Raw genomic sequence first — 26092 nt, forward strand, 5'->3', positions numbered from 1 at the left:
TACAATTGTGTTTGATTTGGATTTTATTCCCATATTACAGTAGGTATTAGCCCTAAAAATGATGGGAAAAAAAATTTAACATTGCTTTGTATTTTGTAACTTTCTGCTGAGTTAGTGAACTGAATGAATGAGGCTGAGTGGCGTGGAGTAGTAACCTTCTTGCTTGGGGCAGGGCATTATGGTGGCAGCAGCTGAGTTGGTGGCAGTAGGATATGGTTGCCATGATTTTTATTTTATTAATAATAATAATACATATATTTGGTTAAAATTGGTGATTACAACTGCCCCTCTTTGCTCATTGTTGTGAAGTATGAATAAAGAAAAAACATAAATCACCAATTTTAACTGGTCTGACTGCTTGAAATTCTTGAGCTACAATTGTTCTCATCGGGCGAGTTCTTCTCATTATGAACTCTTCGCTGGGAATGCCAATCCACTCTCTTCTTTCCATTGCAAATGTTGATAGTCCTCCCTTTGTGATGGAATCGTCGAGTCTTTATTGCAAACGATTCCATCTTTGCTTCAAGCTCTTGGCTGAGTCTCTATCTCTAGTTCTTCAAGGTAGATTGAACTGAGGCATATTTGTTCCATTGCTCCTCATGGAAGATCAAAACTGAAAAAAGAGGATCTACTCCACTTCTCTTAAGGGTAGATCAGATCTAGAAACATTGATTTATATCACTGCTTTTCAGGGAAGATTTAATCGAGGCAGATTTGTTTCACTGCTCCTCAAGGAAGATCAAATATGGGAAAGGGATTTGCTCCGTTGTTCTTTAGGGTAGATCGAGGTAGATTTGTTCCACTACTCCTCAGGGAAGATCAAATCTAAAAAAATGATATGCTCTGCTATTCTTCAGGGTAGATCAAATAGGGAAACTTTGATTCATTCCACTGCTCTTCAAGGAAGATTGAATCGGGTTTGATTTTCTTTTCTTGTCTTCAAGAAGGCGAATCTGAAAATTAAACATTACCACTTGTTAGTATATGTTTGAGAATTTGAAAACGTCATACATGAAGGTTTGGAATTCAATAGAATCTTTGAAAATCAATTTCTCTTGTGAAAACTCATCTTGCAGCCACTACGTATGGAAATTTGTCTCGACTTGAGTGTTATTTTAACCTCTCTTTTTTGGACTTTGAATTGGTTACTTTTATCTTGGGATTTCAGCATCTTCAACCTTCAGTTTTCGTTTGGAAGACCTGTAAGTACTCAATTGTATTTATCATCATCATGCATTTTATGAATGCCATGATCCTATTAATGCCTAACATGTATGTAATGATGCAACTTTTGGTATATTTTCATCTTCAAATGAGAACACTCTCTTTTTGACCGCTTCGTGACCCAATCTATCCTTGGACATAGAAATAACCACTGGTTCACTCCGACTAACAATCTTGATCATATACTCCTTTTTAAAACATGACAACATTCCTACCAACTGATTGATCAGTGAGGAACATCATGGATTATTCCCAACTTACTGAAACCTTTTATGCACCCCAAGGTTTTAATTTCCTGTAGCCCATCATCATGCAAGCCTAATGCTAAAACCATTACCATCTTCAGAATACCTGCACTTTTCCAAAACATTTTGCACAATAATACACAATGATCTCATGTTTCCCAAGTTACTCTACATGTTTTTATTTTCAAATTAGGATGATTGCAACATGGTGTTAACAAGAAACAAACATCTTTTATTTATAAGAATGTAAAAAGTTTTTGGGTAAATACATGGAAAACTTTTAACTGTAAAAAGTAAAAGAAAATGTAACATGTATCCTCATATATCAATAGTACGAATTCTTTTGAACTGGCACGTCGCAAAATGATTCAAATGTAGTTTCTGTTAAAGGGATCTCGAGAATTGTGACAATGCACAAGGGTGTGAAGTTCCCCATGTATTATTCCCTAAATGTTGGATGTTGTAAACTAGTATTGAATCTCATGTGCTCTCTATTTTATTTATGGTTTTTCAAGCCTTTTTCAATCTCTAGTCCCAACCCTGATCACTATTTAATATTACTACTCAAATCAGAAGCCCTTTCAATTTCAAAATTAATTCAGAACCTCCACCATGCACAAATCTTGAATTTGAATGACAACTCAAGCCACCATTTATAGGTTTTCAACTTGAGACCTCATTTGGTTTCAAGATACCCTGTACGGATTTTTATCTTGAACCCCCCTTTTATTTATTTTCTTTTTTCTTTTCTCTCATTTTTCCTTTTTTCCTTTTTCTATTTTTTTTCTTTCTCTCTTTTTTCTTTTTAAGGCGAAGTATTTCTTGACAGTATCGGAGTTCACAGGGTTAGGTAATTTTGGTCCATCCATCTCGGTGAGGATCAAAGTTCTCCATAAAAGGCTTTCTTGACAACATACAGTCCCTACCAATTTGGCATCCATTTACCTCTAAAGTCCTTTTGAATTGGCAAAATATTTTTAAGTACCAGATCTCCTTCATGAAACTCTCATGAGCGAACCTTCTTATCATGTACCCTCATCATACTTTTCTGGTACATCTAACCATGACAAATAGATTTTAATCTTTTTTACTCAATATGATTCAATTGGTCATACCTAGCTTGTACCCATTATACTTCGTCGAATTTAACTTCTGATATAACTCAAAGTGACGAAATTTCTACCTCGATAGGTAACACTTCTTCCATTCCATAGGCTAAAGAAAAGGGGGTTGACCTAATTAATGTCCTTACGGAAGTTCGATAGGCAAACAGAGCAAATGGTAACTTTTCATGCTAGTCTTTATAAGTCTAAGTTATTTTCTCTATAAGCCTTTTGATGTTCTTATTGGCTGCCTCTACTGCCCCATTCATCTTCGGGCGATAAGTGGTGGAATTATGATGTTTATCTTGAATTGTTTACAAACTAATTCCATCATCTTATTGTTCAAATTCAAGGCATTGTCAGAGATGATTCTTTCTGGTAAACCATATCGACAGATGATCACTTTCTTTAAGAACTTGCAAATGGTTGACTGAGTAATATTTGCTTAAGAAGTCGCTTCTACCCATTTGGTGAAGTAGTCTATTTCCACCAAGATGAAATGATGACCATTTGAAGCCTTGGGCGAAATGTTTCTAATGACATCCATGCTCCACATAGAAATGGCCAAGGAGTTGTCATCACATGTAATGCATGAGGAGGGGTATGGATCTTGTCTCCATAAATCTGGAACTTGTGACATTTTCTGGAATAATTGATGCAATCGGTCTCCATGGTTGACCAATAGTACCCAAATCTCATTATTTGTCTAGCCATTTCATGTCAATTGGCATGGGTACCACACACTCTCTCATGTACTTCTTCAATGTTTTTTTTTAGTTTTTTTGGCATCCACACACCTTAATAGAACCTAGTCAGGACTTTTCTTGTACAAGATCTCACCATCGAGCACATACCCTGCAACCATCCTTCTAATAGTCATTTTTTCATTCTCGATTGTCTGCTCAGGATAACTTTGATATTTAATGTATTTCAAGATATCATAATACCAGGGTTTTCCATGATCTTCCTCTTCTATGCTGTAGTAGTGGGCTGGATGCTCATAAGATTGCATCTCAATGCCCATCATGTTTGAATGTTCATTTACCTTAAAGGCTGCTGCCAAAGTGGCTAGGGCATCTTCCATTTGATTCTTTTCTCTGGGGAGGTAATTGAATGTCACTTCCTCAAATTATTTGATAAGTTCCAGGACTAATTTACGATATTCCACCAAATTGGGATCCTTTTTTTCCCATTCACCTCTAAGTTGATAAATAACTAGAGTTGAATCCCCATATACTTTGAGTTTTTTTTCACTTTGAGCTCAATAGAAGATCTAAGACCCAAAATACATGCTTCATACTCAGCCATATTGTTTGTGCAATCGAAATCCAGCCGACAAGTAAAAGAATATTATTCTCCACTAGATGAGACCAATATTGCCCAAATCACATGCCCCGAGATATTCGAAGCACCATCAAAGTTTAATTTCCAATGTTCATTAGTAGAAGTAATTTCCTCTTCAATTGAAATATCCATCAAATCTTCATCTGGAAATTGAAGTTCAGCGGTTCATATTCTTTAGAAGCCCTGCTTGCAATGAAATCTGCTATAGCACTCCCTTTAACTATTTTTTGGCTCATATATTGGATGTCAAACTCAGACAATAAAATCTACCAACGAGCCAATCTTCCATATAAAGCAGTTACACCCATCATATATTTTAGAGGGTCAAGCCTAGAGATCAACCAGTTGGTGTGATACAATATATATTGCCTGATCCTTTGAGTAGTCCAAACCAAAGCATAACACAACTTTTAGACCGGTGAGTATATTACCTCGCAATCAGTAAACTTTTTACTGAGGTAGTAAATTTATCTCTCTTTCTTCTCAGTTTGGTTATACTGTCCTAATACACACCCCATTGAATTCTCGAAGATTGACAAGTAGAAAATTAATGGTTTGCCTGAGATAGGTGGTACTAAGATTGGGGTATTTGACAAGTATTGCTTAATTTCTTCAAACGCTTATTGGAAATCATCACTCCACACTCATGGATTATTTTTACGAAGAAGGCAAAAAATGGGATCACATTTCTCAGTCAACTGTGAAATAAATCGAGCAATGTAGTTTAATCTCCCCATGAATCTTTGAACTTCTTCTTGTGTTTGTAGGGGTGGTAAATTTTGAATGGCTTTGACTTTTTCTGGATCTACTTTAATCCCTTTTTTTGCTCACTACAAACCCCAAGAGTTTCCCAGACGTCACCCCGAAGGTACACTTGTTTGGATTGAGTTTAGCTGGTATTTTCTTAACCTCTAAAAGAGTTTCATTAAATTCTCTACGTGTTGTTCCTCTGTCTTGGCCTTAATGATCATATCATTGATATAAAATTCTATTTTTTATGCATCATTTAATGAAACAGTGTTATCATGGCTCTCTGGTAGGTTGCCCCTGCATTCTTTATCCCAAACGACATCACCTTGTAGCAAAATGTGTCCCACATGGTCACATTTTCCATATCTTCAGGGTGCATCTTTATTTGATTGTAACCAGAGAACCCATCCATAAATGAAAACAAGGAACTTTCAGCAGTATTCTCCACCAGTGTATCTATGTGTGGCAAAGGAAAATTATCCTTCAGGCTCGTCTTATTGATATCTCTGTAGTCAACACACATACAAACTTTCCCATTCTACTTTGGTACTGGGACAATATTTGCCACCTATTGTTTAGCACGAAGTTTGGCGGTGCGAGATAGATGCCTACAACTTTTCCTTCATCAAGTTCATCATCTAGTATCACATTAATGCCCATATCTCCCAAGGCATCCTCAACAATTGGTTCCTTAGATGGCTAGCTCCCTTGAAACATATGGCCTCCTGATAAAAATGTATCATGCAGTTTAGGGAAAGTCATTGGCTCCCAATTAACATCATCTCCAGCTAACCTTGATCTTCTCCTTTCCTGGCTCTTCTGGATACCTTTCAATTTCTATTTCAAGGTCGACTGATACCCCCAAGATAAAATGGTTTCTTTTGATAGTGGGAAAAATTAGATTAACATATCCCTGTAGGCGGCTGCATAACCCTCTTTCAGCCTTGGCTCCTCTCCCTAGAGTCAGCTTTAATTCCATTATGGTACAGTTAGACAGTCTAGGCTTTGATATATTCCTCCCCTCAGCCACGAATATGAAATTGACAAATTCTAGAGATCTTAAAGAACATTCAACAACTTCCTTCTCTAGTTCAACATATGAAGTTGTAGTGGACATAGAAGCAATAGTTTCCTCCTCAGCATTGATGCATACCAATTTCCCCTCAATCATGAATTTGAGTTTCTGATGCAGCGTTGATGGCACTGCCCCTTTCTGATAGATCCAATGCCTTTCCAATAGGTAATTATAGGGAGGCATGATGTCCATAACAAAGAACTCGACCTCGTAAGTAGATGGGCCTATGGTCAAAGGAATATCAATCTTCCCCAACACTTATTTTTTTCGTTTCGTTAAATGCTTGAACGACACTCTGGCAATTCCTCATATGCGTACTTTCAACTGATAACTTCTTTAGGGTTACCAATGGCATTACATTTGGCACAGAGCCATTTTCAACTAGCACTCGGGATTACACATGCCCCTTGCACCTAATAGTAATGTAAATCTTTGTGGCTGCCAATCATCCCATACGAGATCTCATCATTAGAAAAAGAGATAAAATTATCATCTTGAATATTTGCAACCAATCTATCTATCTTATCCACAGGTATATCTTTCGGTAAGAAAATCTTATTCAAAACTTTTAATAGAGCATTTTGGTGTGCCTCAGAGCTTAGTAAAAGATCAAGTATCGAGATGCGAGCAGATAGCTTGTACAGCTATTTAATGATATTATATTCTCTATGTTTCAAAAATTTCAAGAACTCCATAGCCTTGTTTTCTGTCACATGCTCATTAATAACTGGTTCATCATCTTTCAACAATAATTTAACCTTCTTCCCTTTATCGATGATAGTTCTTTTCTCATGTTCTATGGTTTGATTGGGAGAATAACATCTTCCACTCCTGGTGAAATGACCTACTTCATCCACTTCTTCTTTAGCAATCTCTGAAGTACCCATATTATCCATCTTGCACTCGTATCTCCAATGGACTTGTTTATTATCCTTGTAAGGAAATGGAGACATGGCTATAATTACCACATTAAGAGTTACTTTTTCTGTCACACGAGTTTTTGGTATGATGGCTATAGGGTAGTTGGCATTGTAAACTCCTTTAGAAGAACCATGGGATGCACAAATCTCTGCTTCTTCTTCTTCAGCAACTTCTTTATAGAATTCCATTTCCTTGTCAACCATCATTCTTTGACCCAAAGCTCAAAATTCAGAATAGTCTTGTATGGTGTGACCCTCACAGTTGTGATATTGGCATGCATGTTTACTCTTATCAACCACGTTAGAGACTGACAAGCATGCCTTGATCATCTGACCCCATATCCAATGCATGGGTAACTTTACCTCAGTCACTTTTGTTATAATCTTCTTTCCTCTTTCCTCAACAATTGCATTGACCCCTGCACCTGCATGGTTTGTTAGTGGGTTTTGAGCCACATTTGTTTGCTCATTATCACCAAAGTTGATGACATTCTTCTACCTTAACCTTGGAAAAATCTTCTTAAAGGCAATGCAATTCTCTATTGAATATCCTGTAACCCCTGCGTGATATTCACATTGGGCATTAGCATCATATTATTTAGGGTAGGGAGGTTGCATTGGTGATGTATGGTAAGGTGACTCCACATGTTTATCATATAAGATCTGAAACAATTCTTTGTAGGATATTGAGATCTGGTCAAACCTTTTTCTCTTTCTTGTCTTAGTTCCTTTGCCTCTTGCCTAGCAGAGTTCTGTGTGGATGATCCTGTGGCTTCAGGTCGAGACATATTAATGTTATTGGAGTCATATTTCCTCACATTATTAACTTCATTATCATTTCTTTTCACTAGTGGCTTCTTGCTAGATTCACCTCCATCAAGTCTCCCACTCTTGATTGTCATTCCTATAATCTCCCTGCTATAACCAAATCAGCGAAACCCTTGGATGAGTTTCCTATAAGGTGGCCAATGAAATGAGCTATTAAAGTGTTTATAAAGAGCATGTTGGTTTCCTCTTCCTCAAGCGGTTGATGAACTTGTACAACCACATCACTCTACCTCTGAGCATACTGTCTGAAGCTTTTATTAGATCTTTTCTCCATGCTCTGTAGCATGATTCGATTCGGCCTAACATCTTTCACGTGTTTATATTATTCTAGAAAAAATTTAGCCAAATCTTCCATGACTTAATGTGAGCCCTACTCAACTGAATGTACCAATGAATGGATGAACCTGTAAAGCTTTCATGGAAGCAATGGATCAATAGTTGATAATCCCCTACATAGCTGGTCATTTTCCTACAGAACATAGTGATGTGAGCATAGGGATATCTCGTTCCATCAAACTTTTTAAAATCTAAAATTTTGAACTTGGGAGGTAGCACTAAATCAGGAACCATGCTTAGCTCTTTGGCATCAATCCCGTATATACTAGTGTCCTCTTTCATAGCCCTTATTTCATCTTCTAGTTGTATTCATTCCTTTCTAGTTGTTTTGTTTTCTCTTTTCCGCCCTCTTCATCAAAATCTGGGACATCTTCAACTGGATGTAGGTTTACGGAGGTATTGTGTAAGTTTATGTGCATTCTTCCTGGCTGAGAAGTCGTTTCTTATTGTGTTCGAACATGCGATGGTGTAAATCCATGGGATATAGGGGTTCTTCAGTGGTACCACAAACAGTTGGAGTCTTTCCACGATCCACCCATTGTTTAAATCCAGAGGGTACAAAGGTTATTCGGTAGTAGCATCGACAGATGGAGTCTCTTCCCGATTTCTATTCCTTTCTTGTAACATGCTTACAAGTTTTCCATCATATCATTCAACATGTTTAAAGTGATTAAGGATCCAAACTAGTAACAATGGTGCACACCCTATGAACCGTCCTTCTCCTTCTCATCTGCAGAAAATTAAGGAATGGAATGTCTCTGCCAAAATAACTAGAATAGGATCCACATGTCTGTCCAATCTCTCAAACAAATTAACAACTAATACATCAACGTGCCCTGGGACTTTCAGGAATATGACTAGCTCATAAATACCCAGAGCAAACAGATCAATCTCCTTTATCTTATTGGGATGACAATCAATTACTTCTCTCAGAGCGATCCAGATAATGCACCCACTATCTCCCTTCTTCTTGATTCTTCTTACGACCCATTCTTCACTCATCTCGGTCATCAAAAGCAGTTTCTTCTTAAAAAAAAGAGTGTTTGGCGACTTGGTGTACACCTTGTCTACTTGGAATCTCGAAAAATTAATCAAGGTCTGGTACTCTTCTATGATAGGCATCATATCCACTCGACCAAAAGTAAAACAACTGTAGGCATGATTCCAGAACTGCGCAAGAGCCCTAAACAAATTTCGGTCAATCGGAACATCTAGGAGATAAGAGATATCCCCATATATCTAATAAAACAACTGATTATCGACTGCTTCCCATTTTCCCCATATTTCTTTTAACTCGCTCAAGTCATTTTGACGGACATTGATGTGTGAACCCAATCATATATGTCACGTATTCAGGCTATAAGCTATCTCCATTGAGTAGCTAGGACTGCTCAGACCATCTCAGAACATGTTCATTGTCCTCTACCTCTTTTTGAATCTTTCATTCCATATTACTAGCCTTCTATATGGACATCGATGGTGTATCAACACCATAGAATAAATAGTGCAATGCAAAAATGAAAACAAAAATAAAACAAAAGGAAAAAGAAAATTAGTCAATAATCATAAAGAAATTAACCGGGTATAATATAATTTGTTAATAAAACTTACCCCACATGCTAGCTACCCAATCATGCTTTAGCAAATCCTACCCAAACATGATTTCTACCCCCATTCTTTGTTTATAGAAAATCCTAACCTCATGCAATCTAGCTCGTATGCTTATTAGAAAAAAAACCTAATCACATGGTCTCTAGTTCGCATACATTTACTCGAAAAACAAAATTAAACTAGAAAAATTAAAGGACTCAAAAGAGTTTTTCCTTGTGTATTTTCCTCACAAGACTCTTAAGGTTTGGGGTTAGGCTCTTCTTATGCTCTAGTTATAGGTTCACTATATGATGCATTCGGTTCTAAAGTAAAAAGGTTCTTGAATTATCCTTGTTGGTGCCCCTTTGGCCTACCATAACCTCAATCTTGGCCTATTACAGGCTTTCGAATCAAGTTCAATTCGAGGGGACATACCTCCTTATGTCCATACGAAGGTGAAAACCATCACGAGGACCATAAGACGTGAGCCCTAAGAGCAATCCACTATCCCATATGGATGTGAAAACCACACGAGAGAGTATTTTCTCACTACTACTTAAATAGGATGGAGCAGGGTTTTAGCTCATGTTATTTAAATGTAGTTGTGCATTGTGTGAGGAAAAGCGAAAAACACACAACCAACATAAAATGAAATTATCACACTCTTGAACATTTATTTAATTTGAAAACATCATCAAACAAATCAGTACAACTATTTAGTGGTTAATCAAATTATAAACATAAAATTTATTTAAACCAAACAAGGTATCAAAAACTAAATTAGAACGAACTTGTAATTTTCATTCCAAAGACAATTAATTAATTGACTAATCAGCTTGACTCTCTAAAAACGTCCCCAGCAAAGTCGCCAAGCTATCGAAACGATTTTTCTCTTAAAAAACACAATTTAATTTTTGAAAAGGTGATTTTTAAAATATCTCATCTTGAATAATTTGGTGACCTTTTAATAATAAAACATGGTTTGAGGAGTCACCTCCAATCTTTGATTAGGGTGTGATTGGGCACCCAAAAACATATTTATCATTTTAATAAAAATATTAATTTTAATTAAAACAACAAATTTACAATCTGCATTACCAAAAATTTGAGTTCGGGAGTCGGTTATGCATGGGGAAGGATTAGCACCCCCACAACGCCCTAAATTGGTACCTAGTCAATTAATTAGTTGTCTTTGCAATGAAATTTTTGAATTCGATTTTAATTTAATTTAAGATCCCAAAAAATAATATCATTTGAATTTTAGGAAGAAACAAAATAATATTTAATTATTTCCTATAGAGAATAATCAACTTCTCATGCCTTAAAGCAGTCGATTCTTACTCCAATCGAAATAAAGGAATATTACAATTCCATTCTAAAGTTCCTTATTAAATCCAAATTTAAATTCATAAATAACAATAAGATAAAACAAATTAAATTTAAAATTTTCTTTTTAAAACATATTATTTCAATTTTAAGAGGGAAACAATAATATTTAATTATTTCCAATCGATAAGAAATGATATCTCATGCCTTAAAACAGTCATTTATTACTCCAATTGAAATAAAGAAATATTACTATTCATTTTATAAAATTATTTATTTTTGAAATCTTATTAAAACATATACAAAAATAAAACGAAAGTTAAATACATACATCAAACAAATATGATTAGTATTATTTTACCAACCTTTAATGAGAATAAGGATGTTCAATTATTTAAATACATCGAGACGAGACCTTAGATTTGATCTAACAATCTTTTTTCAGTGAATTTAATTAAAAGAACATGATCTTTTTCTCATACTCCAAATTTTAATATAATCAATTTTATTTGTTTATATTGATAGGATACCCTTTTATTTTAAGATTATTGAAAGCGACCTCTTATTCTTTAAGACAATCACTTCCTTTAATCTCAAAATAAACAGATATTCCCTTAGTCAAATTATTTCAATTCGATTCAAGTAATGCTTATGAGGTTTAATATATTTTGTATGCAATTTAATTTAAATTAAATCTTAAACCTATATGCAACAATTTACACAAATATTTATATTTCATGATATCAATATATATTTTATACATGGACAACATTAAGAATGTATATTATTCATATTATATAAATGTATGACTAAATAATAAAAATGGAAATTTTAGTCTCACAACAGCAAATCAAATAAATAACATAACATATAATACAAGAATCATACATTAAAAGCACCAACAGTATAATAAACCCATATATTTAGGACCAAAATGAACATATTTAACATTACATGCTAAGATTATAATAAACTAAAATAAATAAGCTATGGGGACCAAATTAAAATAAAAAAGAATTACATGATTAAATTAAATCAAATTGAAATAGCAGATAAGTGACCAAAATATAAAAATAGGCTTAAACTGTGAGGACTATTATTCCCTTTATACAAGCCTAAAATAGACTTTTAACTAAAAATGCGTAAAATATTAAATTAGTCCAGAAAAATTAAAATAAAATAATTGTAGAAAAAGAGTTTTTTGGCTCTGGTAAACATAGTTTTTCGGCTCTGGTAAATAGAGTTTTCCAACTGGTAAACAGGGTTTTTTTATTCTGAAATTATTTTTATTCAAAGAATAATTGCATCTTACATAAGAGGGTACATAGGCCTTTTATACACATGAATTAGAGACCTAGATGAAATAGGAGTCATCTTTTCTACAAATTAAGAAGTAGTTTTAGAGATAAATTAGGAAGACGAGTTTAACTTAAACACTACATACACTCCCCCTCAAGTTGAGGAGTAAATATCGTGAAGACCCAGCTTGGATGTAATTTCGTCAAAAGAAATCCTTGGAAGTGCCTTGGTCAATACATCGGCTAGCTGGTTTTGTGAAGAGACGTAGTTTCGTTTCACAGTTCCTCCATGTACTTTTTCTGTAATAAAGTGTATGTCGATCTCCACATGTTTTGTTCTATCGTGGTACACCGAAATCTTTGCAATTCTTATCGCAGATTTGTTGTCACTTTGAAGTTCAAAATAGTTGTTGTCGCACATCTCTAGTTCGGTTAAGAGTCTTTGTAGCTAAATTCCTCACATATCCCAAGTGCTATCGCCCTATATTCTGCTTCTGCACTGCTCCTAAAGACTACTGATTGTTTCTTGCGCCTCCATGTTACTAGGTTTCCCCATACAAATGAGCAATATCCCGTGATTGACCTTCTATTTGTTAATTCTCCAGCCCAACTTGAATCTGAGAAGATTTTAACTGTTCTGCCTTCATGTTTTATGAAAATCAACCCATGTCCTGGTGTTATCTTTGATATCTTAAGATTCGATTGACTGCCTCTAGATGTTCTTCTCTCGGATCATTCATATGTTGACTCATAATGCTAACAGGAAAAGCAATGTCAGGTCTAGTTAGAGATAGATAAATAAGTTTACCCACTAGCCTCTGATAATGTTCCTTGTTTACCGGGTTTCCATCTTTACTCAATTTTAAGTTAACTTCCATAGGAGTTTCCGAGGGCTTACAGTTAGTCATTCCAGTTTCAAAAAGTAAGTCTAGAATACACTTTCTTTGATTTATGACAATTCCTTCTCGTGATCTCGCTACCTCCATGCCTAGGAAATATATTAGAGTTCCCAAATCTTTGGTTTTAAATTCCTTTGCTAGTAAAGTCTTCAACTTTTCGATTTCAACTAAGTCATCACCCGTGATGATGCTATCATCAACGTAGACAATCAAGATTGATTTCTTCTTATAAGGAGTAGTTTTTACAAACAGTGTGTGATCGGATTGACACTATTTGTAGTTTTTTTGTAATATTACCTTCGTGAATCTATCAAACCAAGCTTGAGGTGATTGTTTTAGACCATATAAGGATTTTAGTAATTTATGTACCCGATTATTTCCATAATGAATTCCTGGTGGAACTTGCATATAGACCTCTTCTTCAAGATTGCCCTTGAGAAATGCATTTTTCACGTCTAGTTGGTGAAGTATCCAATCGTTGTTTACCGCCAAGGATAATAGAACTCGAACAGTGTTGAGTTTTGCAACTGTAGCAAAGGTCTCATGATAGTTAACTTCATAAGTCTGAGTGAACCCTTTTGCCACAAGTCTAGCCTTATATCTCTCAACTTTTCCATCTGCCTTGAATTTCACATTAAAGACCCATTTGCAGCCGACTGGTTTTTTGTCTTTAGGTAGAACAACGATGATCTAGGTTTTGTTATTTTCTAGAGCTGAAATTTCTTCTTCAACTACATTCTTCCACACAATACTTTTTAATACTTCCTCTATTGTTTCTGGAATATGAATATGCACAACCTGAGCTGTGAAAGTCTTAAGACCATACATTAGTTTCCCATAAGCAGCAAATTTACTAATAGGTTAAGTTGTACATCGTCTAACTCCCTTTCTTTGAGTAATTGGTAACTCAATAGTATCAATTACCACATCCAACTTACTTTGGTCACCATGTCCTTCGTCTGTCGATGGATTTAAACTTGGTTCTGGCTATTGAAAATACATTGGCTGCGGTGTGAAAGGTAGGGCTTGTTTGGGTCGTCTTTTGTAGATGAGAACATCGGTAGATGGTCTGGGTGTTTTATGAGAGTTAATGAGATTAGTGGATTGGTTTTCATTATCAGATGTGGTGGTGTTAGGATGTAACACCCCCAAACTATATCCTACCCGGATCTGAGTCCGAGGTGTCACATTGACTTTTCAAAGCATTTACTTGTATAAAATAGTGAGTAATTTAAAATTTTTATAACATATAACTTTTTCAAAACATTTACATAACTATTCAGAGCTTATACAATATATTATTTTGAATACATGCCGACTAGAACTTTATATATTAAAATCCATATTATTCACCTTTCTTCTGATCTGACTTTCGGTAAGGAGAATTGACCTATCTTGCTCCACATTGCTTTTTACTCTTCTCACTTCTGTAACCTACGTGCGAAACAATCACACGATAAGTCTATGACTTAGTGAGGCATTACATTTATAAAAGAACTCTAATTATTTAAACATGTAGGAACACATCATCTCATGATGTCATACCAAAATAATTTAACATCACATACAATGTAATATACACATATACATATCTCACACTATTTCCATTACTAACCTTATTCCACTATCCATATTCTTATCATTTATGTCTCATAATCATATACTCCTATATTCATTATTTTAAGCCACATATGATTCAATTAATCAAGCAATGTACACATCATCTCATATATCATATAATACAATTAATATCACAAAAGCATATACTTTACATGTAATATATATATTTATTGTTATCTCTTTGTTAGCCCATGTACATCTGTGAGAACTGTAGATATGTGAATCTATTGAGGTTATACACTATGCTATCACCACAGCTTGTATGGGGTCCCACTAGGGGTTATGAAATTTGTCCCGAATGACCACTATGAAATATCCCGAAGGATCACTGTATGTCCCGAAGGACCGCGTAGACCCTCGACTCTTGGCATGTCAACTATACCTATAGCTCTCGTATCATATAACATGGGCAATTTCACTTATATCATTCCACATATAAACTTTCATATCACATGTCATATAAGCTCATAACTTCTTTCATATATACATGTAGTCATACAAATTCATGTCATATAACATATATCCAAAGTGCATATAATCATGTAAATCATATCATATAGCTTAGATCATTTCTTGGATGTTCATGTAAACATACATATCATATCTTGTTCATATATGATCATATATATACTTCCTATAGCACATAGAAACACCTAGAACACTTCCACATAGCTTATATCAATTTTATGAGTCCTTTCATATGACTTGATAACATATATTATATATGTATATAATAACTTATGTCATATCATCTACCTTATGATTCATTTCTTTGTATTCCCTTAGATTACATAAACTATGTCATATTTCTAAACATATATCATTTAATAGTATTTTATTTATATATTAATTTAATCTATTTACTTAATTCAATTTCATATATTCCTTATAACCTTTTCATATAGCTATATAAATCTTTAGCATATAACTTATCTTATATATTTGTATCATCCCTTTATTTTCAAGTTTCCTAAATGATATACTATTCCCATTTCATTCTATAATTCAATCTTATTTAGCTCCCTTAACTCTCATTAAATCAAAAAGCTCTATTATACTAATTCTCATAATGGATCATACCATTATGTACTTGTTCAACTCATGTTTCTATTATGCATATACTGTTACACATGTTTACCTAGTTCCTATCACTTCTCATGAACTCACTTTCATCATATTTACCTATTATTACATATTTTATCTCATAACCATGTATTCACATAGTCTTATATTTCATTATCATATGACTTATATTTATTCTCCTATGACTCTTCATAGACATCTATTTCCATTTCCATATATCACTTGATTTATCTTCTATATTCCTATAATTCCATAACTTGTTTTATATTCTCCCATTATCATTTAATAGTGTTTTTACATAAACCAAATATCACATACAAAAACATATCAATTCATATAATCAAACATACATACACTTCATGTTGTTAACATACTTATAATCAAGACTTAATGAGCTATTACTATAGGAAATAGACTTATCACAAGTCCAATTTCTATATAATCTTATAAAAATAAGATGCACTCACCTTGGCCTCACTACGTTCCAATCCACTTTTATGATTTCCTCTCTTTCAATTGAATCTTAACTTGATAATCGTTCCGGAACTTGTTCATGTTCGATATCTACATAACCATACATTGATACATATCAATATCCAATTGATATCCTCTAATCTATCATTTCTTAGACCAAAAGAAAGGTCTATTTCTATTTCCCCTTGAAGTGCATCGATACATTCTTTAACATGTGCATCGATGCACTACCCATGCATCGATGCACTACCCATGCATCGATACACAAATCACCTTCGATTTTTTCATTTTAAGGGGATGCATCGATGCACTAATTGCATTCGATGTTTCTTCTTTAAAGAGTGCATCGATACACATTAAATGTGCATCGATACACCTTGCCCAAAATATGTATTTTAAGCCCGAAAACCATCAACTCTTCACTCAATTCTTCTATTTTGATCCCCTATCATGTAAAACTCAACTACCATTACTTAAACCAACTTATATCCATATAAACCATATTTATCTTCCATATTTCATCATGATTTTTAAAATTTAAGAATCTTACTAAACTTTCAACTTTGTTATTAATCCTTTCTAACTTCATAAATCTCTTATTCTTATTGATGGCAAGTCAATTCAACTTTCAATTCTTATTATAAACTCTATATCAATATTTCACTCAAGAACTCCAAATCTTTAATCTTTCCTAACTCCTTTATCTTTTGATTTTAAGATAACTTAAGCTTTCCTTAAGCTTAGTTATCATCTAATGATCATAACCCAACCTTAAATTTAACCAGAAATTATCTAAATAGAAGACTCACCTTTGGTTCAAGCCTTCACGTATGAAGAAGGAAGAAGAGAAGAGAAGAGAACTCTGGAACCTTTTGATTTCTTCTCCCTTCCACCCACGTGTATATATAACCATATTTAATTATTTTCCTTGCAAATAACCCTTTTTCCCTTCAATTCATCTCATAATTACTAACAACTTTTATGATTTACTTCCAAATAAATCATTGAACTAATCCATTGTTCTACTCTAGTCACCAATTTCTGAAACTTTACAATTTGACCACTAACCCGGTATTGAGGATGTTATATAGGAGGTTGTGGAGTGGCAGTTTTCAGTAGAAGATGGACTGATAGGTAACTCAGTAATAATTTGTAAAAATTAAAATTTAGACTCACTTTCTCCCTGGATTTTGGTTTTTTAGAAGAACATTTTATGTTCTTAAAAAGTGACATCCATAGTTGTGAAAAATCGTTTTGTAAAAGAAGAGTAGCAATGATAACCTTTTTGATGGAATGAATAACCAACAAAGACACACTGAATTGCCCGAGGATCAAGTTTAGACTTATGAGTAGCAACGATAACCTTTCTAATGGAAAGAATTTTACTAGGCAAACGATTGATTAGAAAAGTAGCTATTAAGAGAGCCTCACCCCAAAGGTATTTTGGAACATTATAAGAAAAAAGGAGTGCTCGGGTTACCTCAAGAAGATGACGATTTTTACGTTCGGTGACCCCATTTTATTATAGAGTGTCGACAGATGAAGTGAAATGGACTATTCTATTTTCTTGGAAGAAAGATCCCAACGAATGAGAGAGGTATTCCCCACCATTATCAAATTTAAGTATGCCAATGGAACTTTGGAATTGTGTTTCAACCATTTTTTGGAATCGTTTGAAGATGATACAAGACTCAGATTTATCCTTCATAAGAAAGGTCCAAGTGGTACGAAAGTGGTCATCAATAAAAGTAATAAACCAACGAATTCCATGTAAACCCGTAACCCGTGAAGGTCCCTAAATATCACTATGAATTAAGGAAAAAGGTTTAGCTGAGCGGGAAGGAGAAGGAGGATAAGAGCTCTGAATGTGTTTTGTAAGAGAATAAATGTCAAAAGAAAACGACGCAGAATTTTTATTAATAAATAATTTGGGAAATAATTTTACATGATAAGGAAAGCTTGGGTGACTTAACCTAAAATGCCATAACACCATGTCGGCAGCTGCATCTATAGAAGAAACTGGAACAAATGAATAGATAAATAGTGTGGGTGAGTGGTTTGGAACGAGAGCATAAGGAGGAGCATCAAGGATGTAGAGTCCACCACGGCGCCTAGCATTGCCAATCACCATCCCCGAAGTCAAATCCTGAAATTCACAATGATCATGAGTAAAATGAGAAGTACAACCCAAATCAGTAGATAATTTGCTAATCGAAAGAAGATTGCAAGTCAAACTTGAAACAAATAGAACATTAGATAAAATAATGTGGCTATTAATGCGAACTGAGCCACTGCCCTTAACCGGTGATTGGGAGCCATCAGCAGTATGAACACTGCATGAGATACCATTTTTGTGAAATGTTGAAAATAAATTAAAGCTACCCGTCATATGATCACTTGCTCCAGAATCAACAATCCAAGAGACACATCCGGGTGAAGGGGATAAGGAGACAAAAGGAGAACTACCTTCTCTAACAGTGCAGACAGACTTGGGCTCAGTAGCAGGAGGAATTGTAAATGACCAAACATCTATAGTAGATTGTCCAATTGTTGACGAGAAAAGGAACCACTTTCCAATGTTGTTACAACAAAGTTACTATGGGATGGCCGCAATTAGGATTTCGATAGAGTCCAGTTGGCCAGACGACCATGTAGTTTCCAACATTTATCACGAACATGACCAGGTTTTCGACAGTAATCGCACTAGGGACAACCTTTCTTGACACGGATGTCACCGGAGGAATAGGTATTCAAGGAAGAACTTTCAACGGATGGCGGAAGCATCATAGAGTAGCGACTTTCTTCGTGACGGACTTCAGAGAAGGGATTTGGTGCGGTGATGGATACAACAGTTTGATCACATATTCACGATTGGGATGAAGGCAGTGTACTGGAAGCACACTACTGATCGGAGGGATGACAAACGGCGGTGGCAACAAGGCTAGGATCGACTCCAGCATCTTATACCATGTAGAAACAGAGTTTTCTGAATCTGGTAAACAGAGTTTTCTAGCTCTGGTAAAAGTATTTTCCAACTCTGGTAAACAGAGTTTTTCGATTGGTAAACAGGGTTTTTGATTCTGAAATTATTTTTATTCAAAGAATAATTACATCTTACATAAGAGGGTACATAGGCTTTTTATACACATGAATTAGAGACCTAGATGAAATAGGAGTCATTTTTTCTACAAATTAAGAAGTAGTTTTAGAGATAAATTAGGAAGAAGAGTTTAACTTAAACACTACTTACAATAATCACTACATATGATCAAAATACAAAAACACTCTTAAATAATAGGGATTAAATAGAAAATATTCCAATAAATATGCAACATGCACGAAAAAGGAGTAAATAATAGATTTGGTCCTCGCAGGTGACCGAAGTGTAAAAACTTGCTAAACTATGGGGGGCTAAACAGAAAATATACCAATTAACACATAACACACATGAAAAAGGGAAAATAATACCCTGAGTACAAATAGAAAAGGGGAAATATCATATTTAGTCCTCTCAGGTGACCAAAATGCAAAAATGCGGCTAACTTAATTAGGGGACCTACGTGTGATTTAAACAAAATAAATGTTATAAATCTATATTTTAAGCCATTTTGGCCAAAAGTTTAACCCCAGATGAAGTCTCCCACTTCTCTCTCTCGATTGATGGTGCATGAAAGGGACCCAAAGCCGATGACGCTCCAGCCACCTGGTTTAGAGGTCGGTTCACTCTAATTCAACCCCCTAACGGTCAGAAGAAGACCGGCGACATCCCACGATCTCCAAAGGCTTTCCCCTATTTCTCATCGACCTAGCACTACCCAAACCCAACGCCACCGCTCCAACTCTGATTAACGGAGCTGCCTCTCTTCGGTAGCCACCAACGACAACGGAAAAGACCAAAACCCCACCTAAACTAAAACCTAAACCCTAAAACACATCTCCTCCTCCTATCCTTGCTTGACCAAAAACCCCAACCAAGGGTAAGATATCCTCTTCTCCTCTTTTATGTTTGAAAATAGTAAATAAATAAGCAAATTAAATACTAGAAAATGAACGATAAAGATGATAGAGAACCTTCTATTTGCTTGTATTGATATTTTGTTTTAATCTGAAAAATCTCCCTTTACAATTGTGTTTAATTTGGTTTTATACCCATATTACAATAGGCATTAGCCCTAAAAAATGATGGGGGGAAAATACTGACATTGCTTTGTATTTTGTAACTTACTCCTGAGTTGGTAAATTGAAGGAAAGGGACTGAGTGGCGTGGAGCAGCAACCTTCTTGCTTGGGGCAGGGCATTATGGTGGCAGCAGCAGAGTTGGTGGCAATAGGATATGGCCGCCTTGATTTTTATTTTATTAATAATAATAATAATACATATATTTGGTGAAAATTGGTGATTACACTATTTATATCAAACTACTTGCAACTATCTGAAAATATAAAAGTTAAAGCCAGCTGAAGATGATCTTCTTCACCAAAATAACCAACTTCCTTTGAAGGGACATTTTTCCTTTCAGTTAAAGAGCATTCAAGCTGCATTTCGGATCCTAAAAGTATATATGGGCAAGAGAAGTATAGGCACATGTGTAGAAAGAAAATGACAAAAAGTTAAATAAGCTCTGGACATTAGAATTCAGTTATCTGTATCAGAACACTACAGTGGAGTAAATAATCGATAAAATCAAGAATTTTAATGCAAACAACTTAATTTCACACAAAACCATGTCTATAAAGAGACTACGTCAAGAAACTTAATCTACTTGACATGATTTCTTGTTCATCTCAATCGTTTTAAAGCCTTATACATTTATGCAAATAATAAAACCTATAATTGAAAAGATATTGTTGGAAATTTGTGATAAAAAAACGTAATCATCACAAGATCAAGAAAAATATAAATTCGATCCCACTAGCCCATGTTTTCAATCCCAAAATGATAAAATATCACTCCACTAAAACCCTCCTCACAATATCATGTAAGTTTTGCACAAATAGAACTGTTGCATCTATCCAAACTTTTAAATTCTAAAAGCTAAACCTTATTCCATATTTATAGAACAATTATTTAATCACCAAGAAATCTTTTTTGCCGGGGTTTCCTACTTATTAAGAATATCAATCACAGTAAATAAACTTAACCACCAACTAATTTTTAGCAAATAAAAATAAATTAAAAACTCAAGTAAATCTTTCAATTAGATTTTGAGTCAAATTCCTAATAGATATCAAATGCTAAATGACACCCAACTTAGATGAGGAAATTACTAGAATTAATCTAAAGAAACAATAATGTTTATAAAACAAGGGAGTTCATTGTATTTCAATGTTTATCTAAAAGAAAAAATCTTTTAAAATTTAACAAAACGTATCTATTTTTATATTGAAAAATTGCATGTCTCATAAAAGTAACCTCATGTCTCAAAGAACCTAGGCATACTGGATTCCTTGATATTTGGGCCACAGTCATGTACTAGACCATCATTACCATGAATGCTTGGGACTACACTCATGGTTCTATGAAGTCTTTTTAGTTGGGAATAAAAATGAGAATTTATCATGAATTCGACAGATTTCGACCCAACTTGATAGGTCGGATTTTTTAAAAGAATTTTGTGTTCAAGTCAGGTTCGGGTGAACGGTGAAAAAACTCCGACTCGATCTGATCCGAGGATAATAATATAATTTTCTTAAAATATTTATTATTTTTTTAATGAAGTCTCTATTTTATATCGGGTCGGATTGGGTCGAGTTGGATTTATACTCTAAAAATCGGGTCAAGTCGGAGTTGGGTGGATGATATATATTTTTCGGATCAGATCAGGTCAGAAGGAGGATATAAAATTTTCGTGTTGGGTGAAGGGTGCATATTTTTGGGTCGGGTTAGGTTGACCAAAAACCCATCCCGGTGCCATCTTTAGTTGGGAACCCATTTTGAATCTCTAAATACTTAAAATCAAATACCCAATATTCATTATGTTCTATATTCATAATAAGTTACTGAAAAGAAATTACAAAAAGGATGGTTGGGGAATAGGAAATATAAGCATCATAAAACTCCCTAAATGCCAATTATTCATAAAGCAGTGTACTATACATCGGGTTTCATATAATGAAAGTATCTTAAATCAGGTTTTAGGATCTCAATGTCACCATCAGGTCTTTGCTTCAGGCCAAAGCTCTTATCTGATCCAGGGCTTCCAAAGTCCGAGCTTTCAATTGCTGCTGCCCACTGCAATATGAAGAATTTGTTGCCTATTCTAGTAATGAATGTTGAATGTCTTTGCACTCGGAGGTACAATTACAGGGTAAGGGATTTTATGGGAAATAACATTCTATTTATCAGTAAAAAGAGAAAAACATAAGATGTGCCATAACCATTTTTAAAAAAAAAACAATTAATTATTATTTTAAAAATGATTATGATTTTTTATTTTGGAAAATGGGTGGATTTTGGATTAATTTTAATTAAATTGAATAGAGTTGCAATCGACCTTTGGGTTAGGTAGATTGAATACCTAAAAACGTCTTTTAAAAACTATTTTAAGAAAATCGTTTTTAAGACAAATTGATGGTCTGCATTTACAAAGATTCGATTAAAACGGGTTCGAGAGTCAGTTACGCGTGGAAAAAGATTAACACCCCCACAGCGCCCAAAATTGGTATTGTGTCGCTTACACGTTATCGTAAATGGTGGAAATCATGAATCAAATATAAAGTTAAAATATGATCCCTTTATTAAAGTTAATTAATTTGGTTTGAATCAATTAATTAAAGAAAATTCTTTAACTTGAAAAGAAATCTCAAAATTAGCAATCCTCCGCCGGGAAAGCTATTTCGAATATTTCTTATCTGTAAACAAATATTACCACATTGATAAATATATGAATCGAATATAAAAATCAATGTTTACATACAACAAAATAAATTGATTAACTAAAAAAAGTGAATCGAATATAAAATGTAGAATGAAGATCGACAATTTGCATGAAATGAAATAAATTTATTTAGAGACATTCATTGCAATATTCGACTTAAAATGAAATGAATTAATAATTAGCAAAATAAAATTGATTTATTTCATGTTCGTATTTGGTTCGAATGTCATATTGGATTATATCACTTCGATCAAATGGTGCTTTCCACGCCCATTCTACAAATAACGTTCTTGAACAAACATTCGAGTAAATTCATCAATAAATTGAAAAATACAGATGGAAATAAATGCATCTGGAAATATACAAAATAAAATATTTAGATTAAATGGAGCTAAACATATTTATTAAATACAATACGAATAACTATGTATTACGCAAAATAAATGTTCAATATAAAGGACTAAAATACATATTAGAAAATATTACAGATTAAAATAAAAACAATACAAATAAGCTCATTTAATGATTTAAGGGACTAAAATAGCAAAAATAGGAACTTAAAGAACTAGAATAGTAAAAATAGAAACTTAAGGGACTAAAATAGTAAAAAAGGCATTTAAAGGACTAAAATAGTAAAAACAAAAACTTAAGGGACTAATATAGCAAAAATAGACATTTAAAGGACTAAAATAGGAAAAATAAAAACTTAAGGGACTAAATAGAAAATAAAAATAATCCAGAGCTACAAACAAAATATTAAATAGTATATGTACTATAAATGCAAATAACCTAAAATAATATTAGGGACCAAAATAAAATGAATAGAAACATATAGGACCAAACAATAATTAACCCAAATGTCAAACAGTGACTAAAGTATACCTCATGGACTAGATATGTAAATTTCCATTTTTTATATAGTAAATAAAGAACTAAAATGTAATGAAAGTAAACAAACAGGCCATATTCAAAATTTAACCCAAAATACAGAAGCAGTGATCAAAATAAAATTTTTATAAATGCTGAGTATAATGTACAACTTTACAAAATATTAACAACATATATCCTAGTGACCAAAATACAAACTTTACAAACATGGTGCACGAAATATAACATAAATAAACTACAATAAGTACTCATAAACGAACTTTCCAAAACACGGAGACCCCCCCAAAGGTAATTTACCCACGCTAAAATTACAAACATACCCCCCTAAACGGTGTCGTTTTTCGTTTGGTATTTAAAGCCCAAACTAAGGCCAAAGTTTCATTTTCTCATTCCCTCTTATTTCTCTTCAAAAACCAGATAGCCAAAACGCTCTCGAATTCACCCCTCTCATCTCTATTTGTTCTCCGTCGTAGATAGAAGAAACCACCACTCCCCGGCCACTGTAGATCGAAGGCCATGGAGAGTAAAACGCCTCTAGGAATCCCCTTTTTTTCTCCTCTATCCTAAAAACCCAAAAAAAAACTCAAACTCTCTTCTTTAAACCCCAAAAAACTCACGAAACACCCCTCTTTCAAAAGGATAAAAGGTGTTTTACCTTTGATATGGTGGCTTGCTTTGGTCTCAGTGAAGCCCACAACGGAAGATACTCTAAACTCAAGGTAAATCCCCTCTTTTCTCACCCTTTCTTTTTTTGTTTTTTTAAAACCTCAAATACTCTCTATTATTTTTTCTCTCCTCGGTTCTCTCTCTAAAATGGTGTATTGGGGTTGATTGGTGAGCTTGCAATCCGGGCTTGGATGAGGGCTTACAAAAAATATAAATTAGTTAATTAATAATATTAATAATAATATAATTAATAATTTTTTCGAGACCCGGATAAAAAATGAGTATCTACAGCTTCCCGTCCTTGCACATTCTTATGTTAACAAGATAGGGCAAAGACGAAAAAGATAACAAGTTTTTGTCCGATTCTCTTATTTTGGTTTTGAAAATTGATAGTGTTTGGTGTTGGGGACAACACTGCTCATATGTGATGAAGAGGTTTGGTCGTCTAAGGGTGACATGGCTCCTACGTGATGAGGAGATCTGGTCGGTGGATGACACAACTCATACGTGATGAAGAGTTCTGGCCATCTTTAGGAAGGGTGATAACACGGTTCCTACACGATGAGGACGGCTGGTTATCTAGTGGTGACACGGCTTCTACATTATGAGGAGGTCTAGTCGGGGGATGACACAGTTCCTACGTGATGATGGCGACTGGCCATCTTTAGGGATGATAACAGGTTCCTACGTGATGAGGATAACTAGTTATCAGGGGTGACACGACTCTTACATGATAAGGAGGTCTGGTCAGGGAATGACATGGTTCCTATGTGATGAGGACGACATGCCATCTTTAGGAATAATAACACGGGTCCTAAATGATGAGGACGACTGGTTATCAAGGGTGACATGGCTCCTACGTGATGAGGAAGTCTGGTCGGGGGATGACACGGTTTTTACGTGATGAGGACGACATGCCATCTTTAGAGATTTTGGTTTCAAGAGAAACCGACTCAAATATGATGCTTCAAGAGAAGCTATCTCAAGAGAGACAAAAAGGGAAACGATCTCAAAGATGTTTGTTTTGTTTCAAGGGAATCAGACTCAAAGATAGGTCATTTAAGAGAAAATGTCTCAAGAGAGACTAAACCCGTTTCAAAGGAAACAAACTCAAAGTTTTTTTTATCAAAAGAAATTGTCTCAAGAGAGACAAAACTTTGTTTCCAAAGAAACAGACTCAAAGATTTTTTTTTTCAAAATAAACTGTCTCAAGAGACAAAATTTGTTTTTAAGAAACCTGTCTCTAGCGAGAAGACACTTTGTTTCGAGAGAAACAACGTCAATGGATACTGATAGTCTGTTTGTTCCTACTGGTGGAGGAAATGCCTTCAGAAGATCTGATCATTCACATCAGGATGTTGAATCCCCAAAGATGTCCCAACATTTGATGTTGAATCTCCAAAGATGCCCCACCATTCATCATTTCTTGCTTCAGCACTGATTCTAAGCATGAGCTTCGTTTCTGAGAGCCATATGTCAACTACCAAGATCCACTCCAGAGAGATTGTCTTGTTTGAAAAGCGTTTTTCTTTTTCTTTTATTTTCA

The 26092-nt window shown here is 34.4% G+C and overlaps 1 protein-coding gene across 1 annotated transcript in view; it reads right to left on the minus strand.

Annotated features, from left to right (window-relative positions):
- Positions 1–26092, minus strand: part of LOC120176216 (NAD-dependent protein deacylase SRT2-like) — a 53774-nt gene that overhangs the window by 17341 nt on the left and 10341 nt on the right. Inside the window, exon 4 of the mRNA XM_039182679.1 lies at positions 22212–22346. Within this exon, the coding sequence (XP_039038610.1) occupies positions 22212–22346 (135 nt within the window). The remainder of the gene's footprint in view (positions 1–22211; positions 22347–26092) is intronic.

This window comes from Hibiscus syriacus, unplaced genomic scaffold, assembly GCF_006381635.1.
Source record: "Hibiscus syriacus cultivar Baekdansim isolate YM2019G1 unplaced genomic scaffold, ASM638163v2 tig00112231_pilon, whole genome shotgun sequence".
In the NCBI taxonomy this organism is placed as follows: Eukaryota; Viridiplantae; Streptophyta; class Magnoliopsida; order Malvales; family Malvaceae; genus Hibiscus; species Hibiscus syriacus.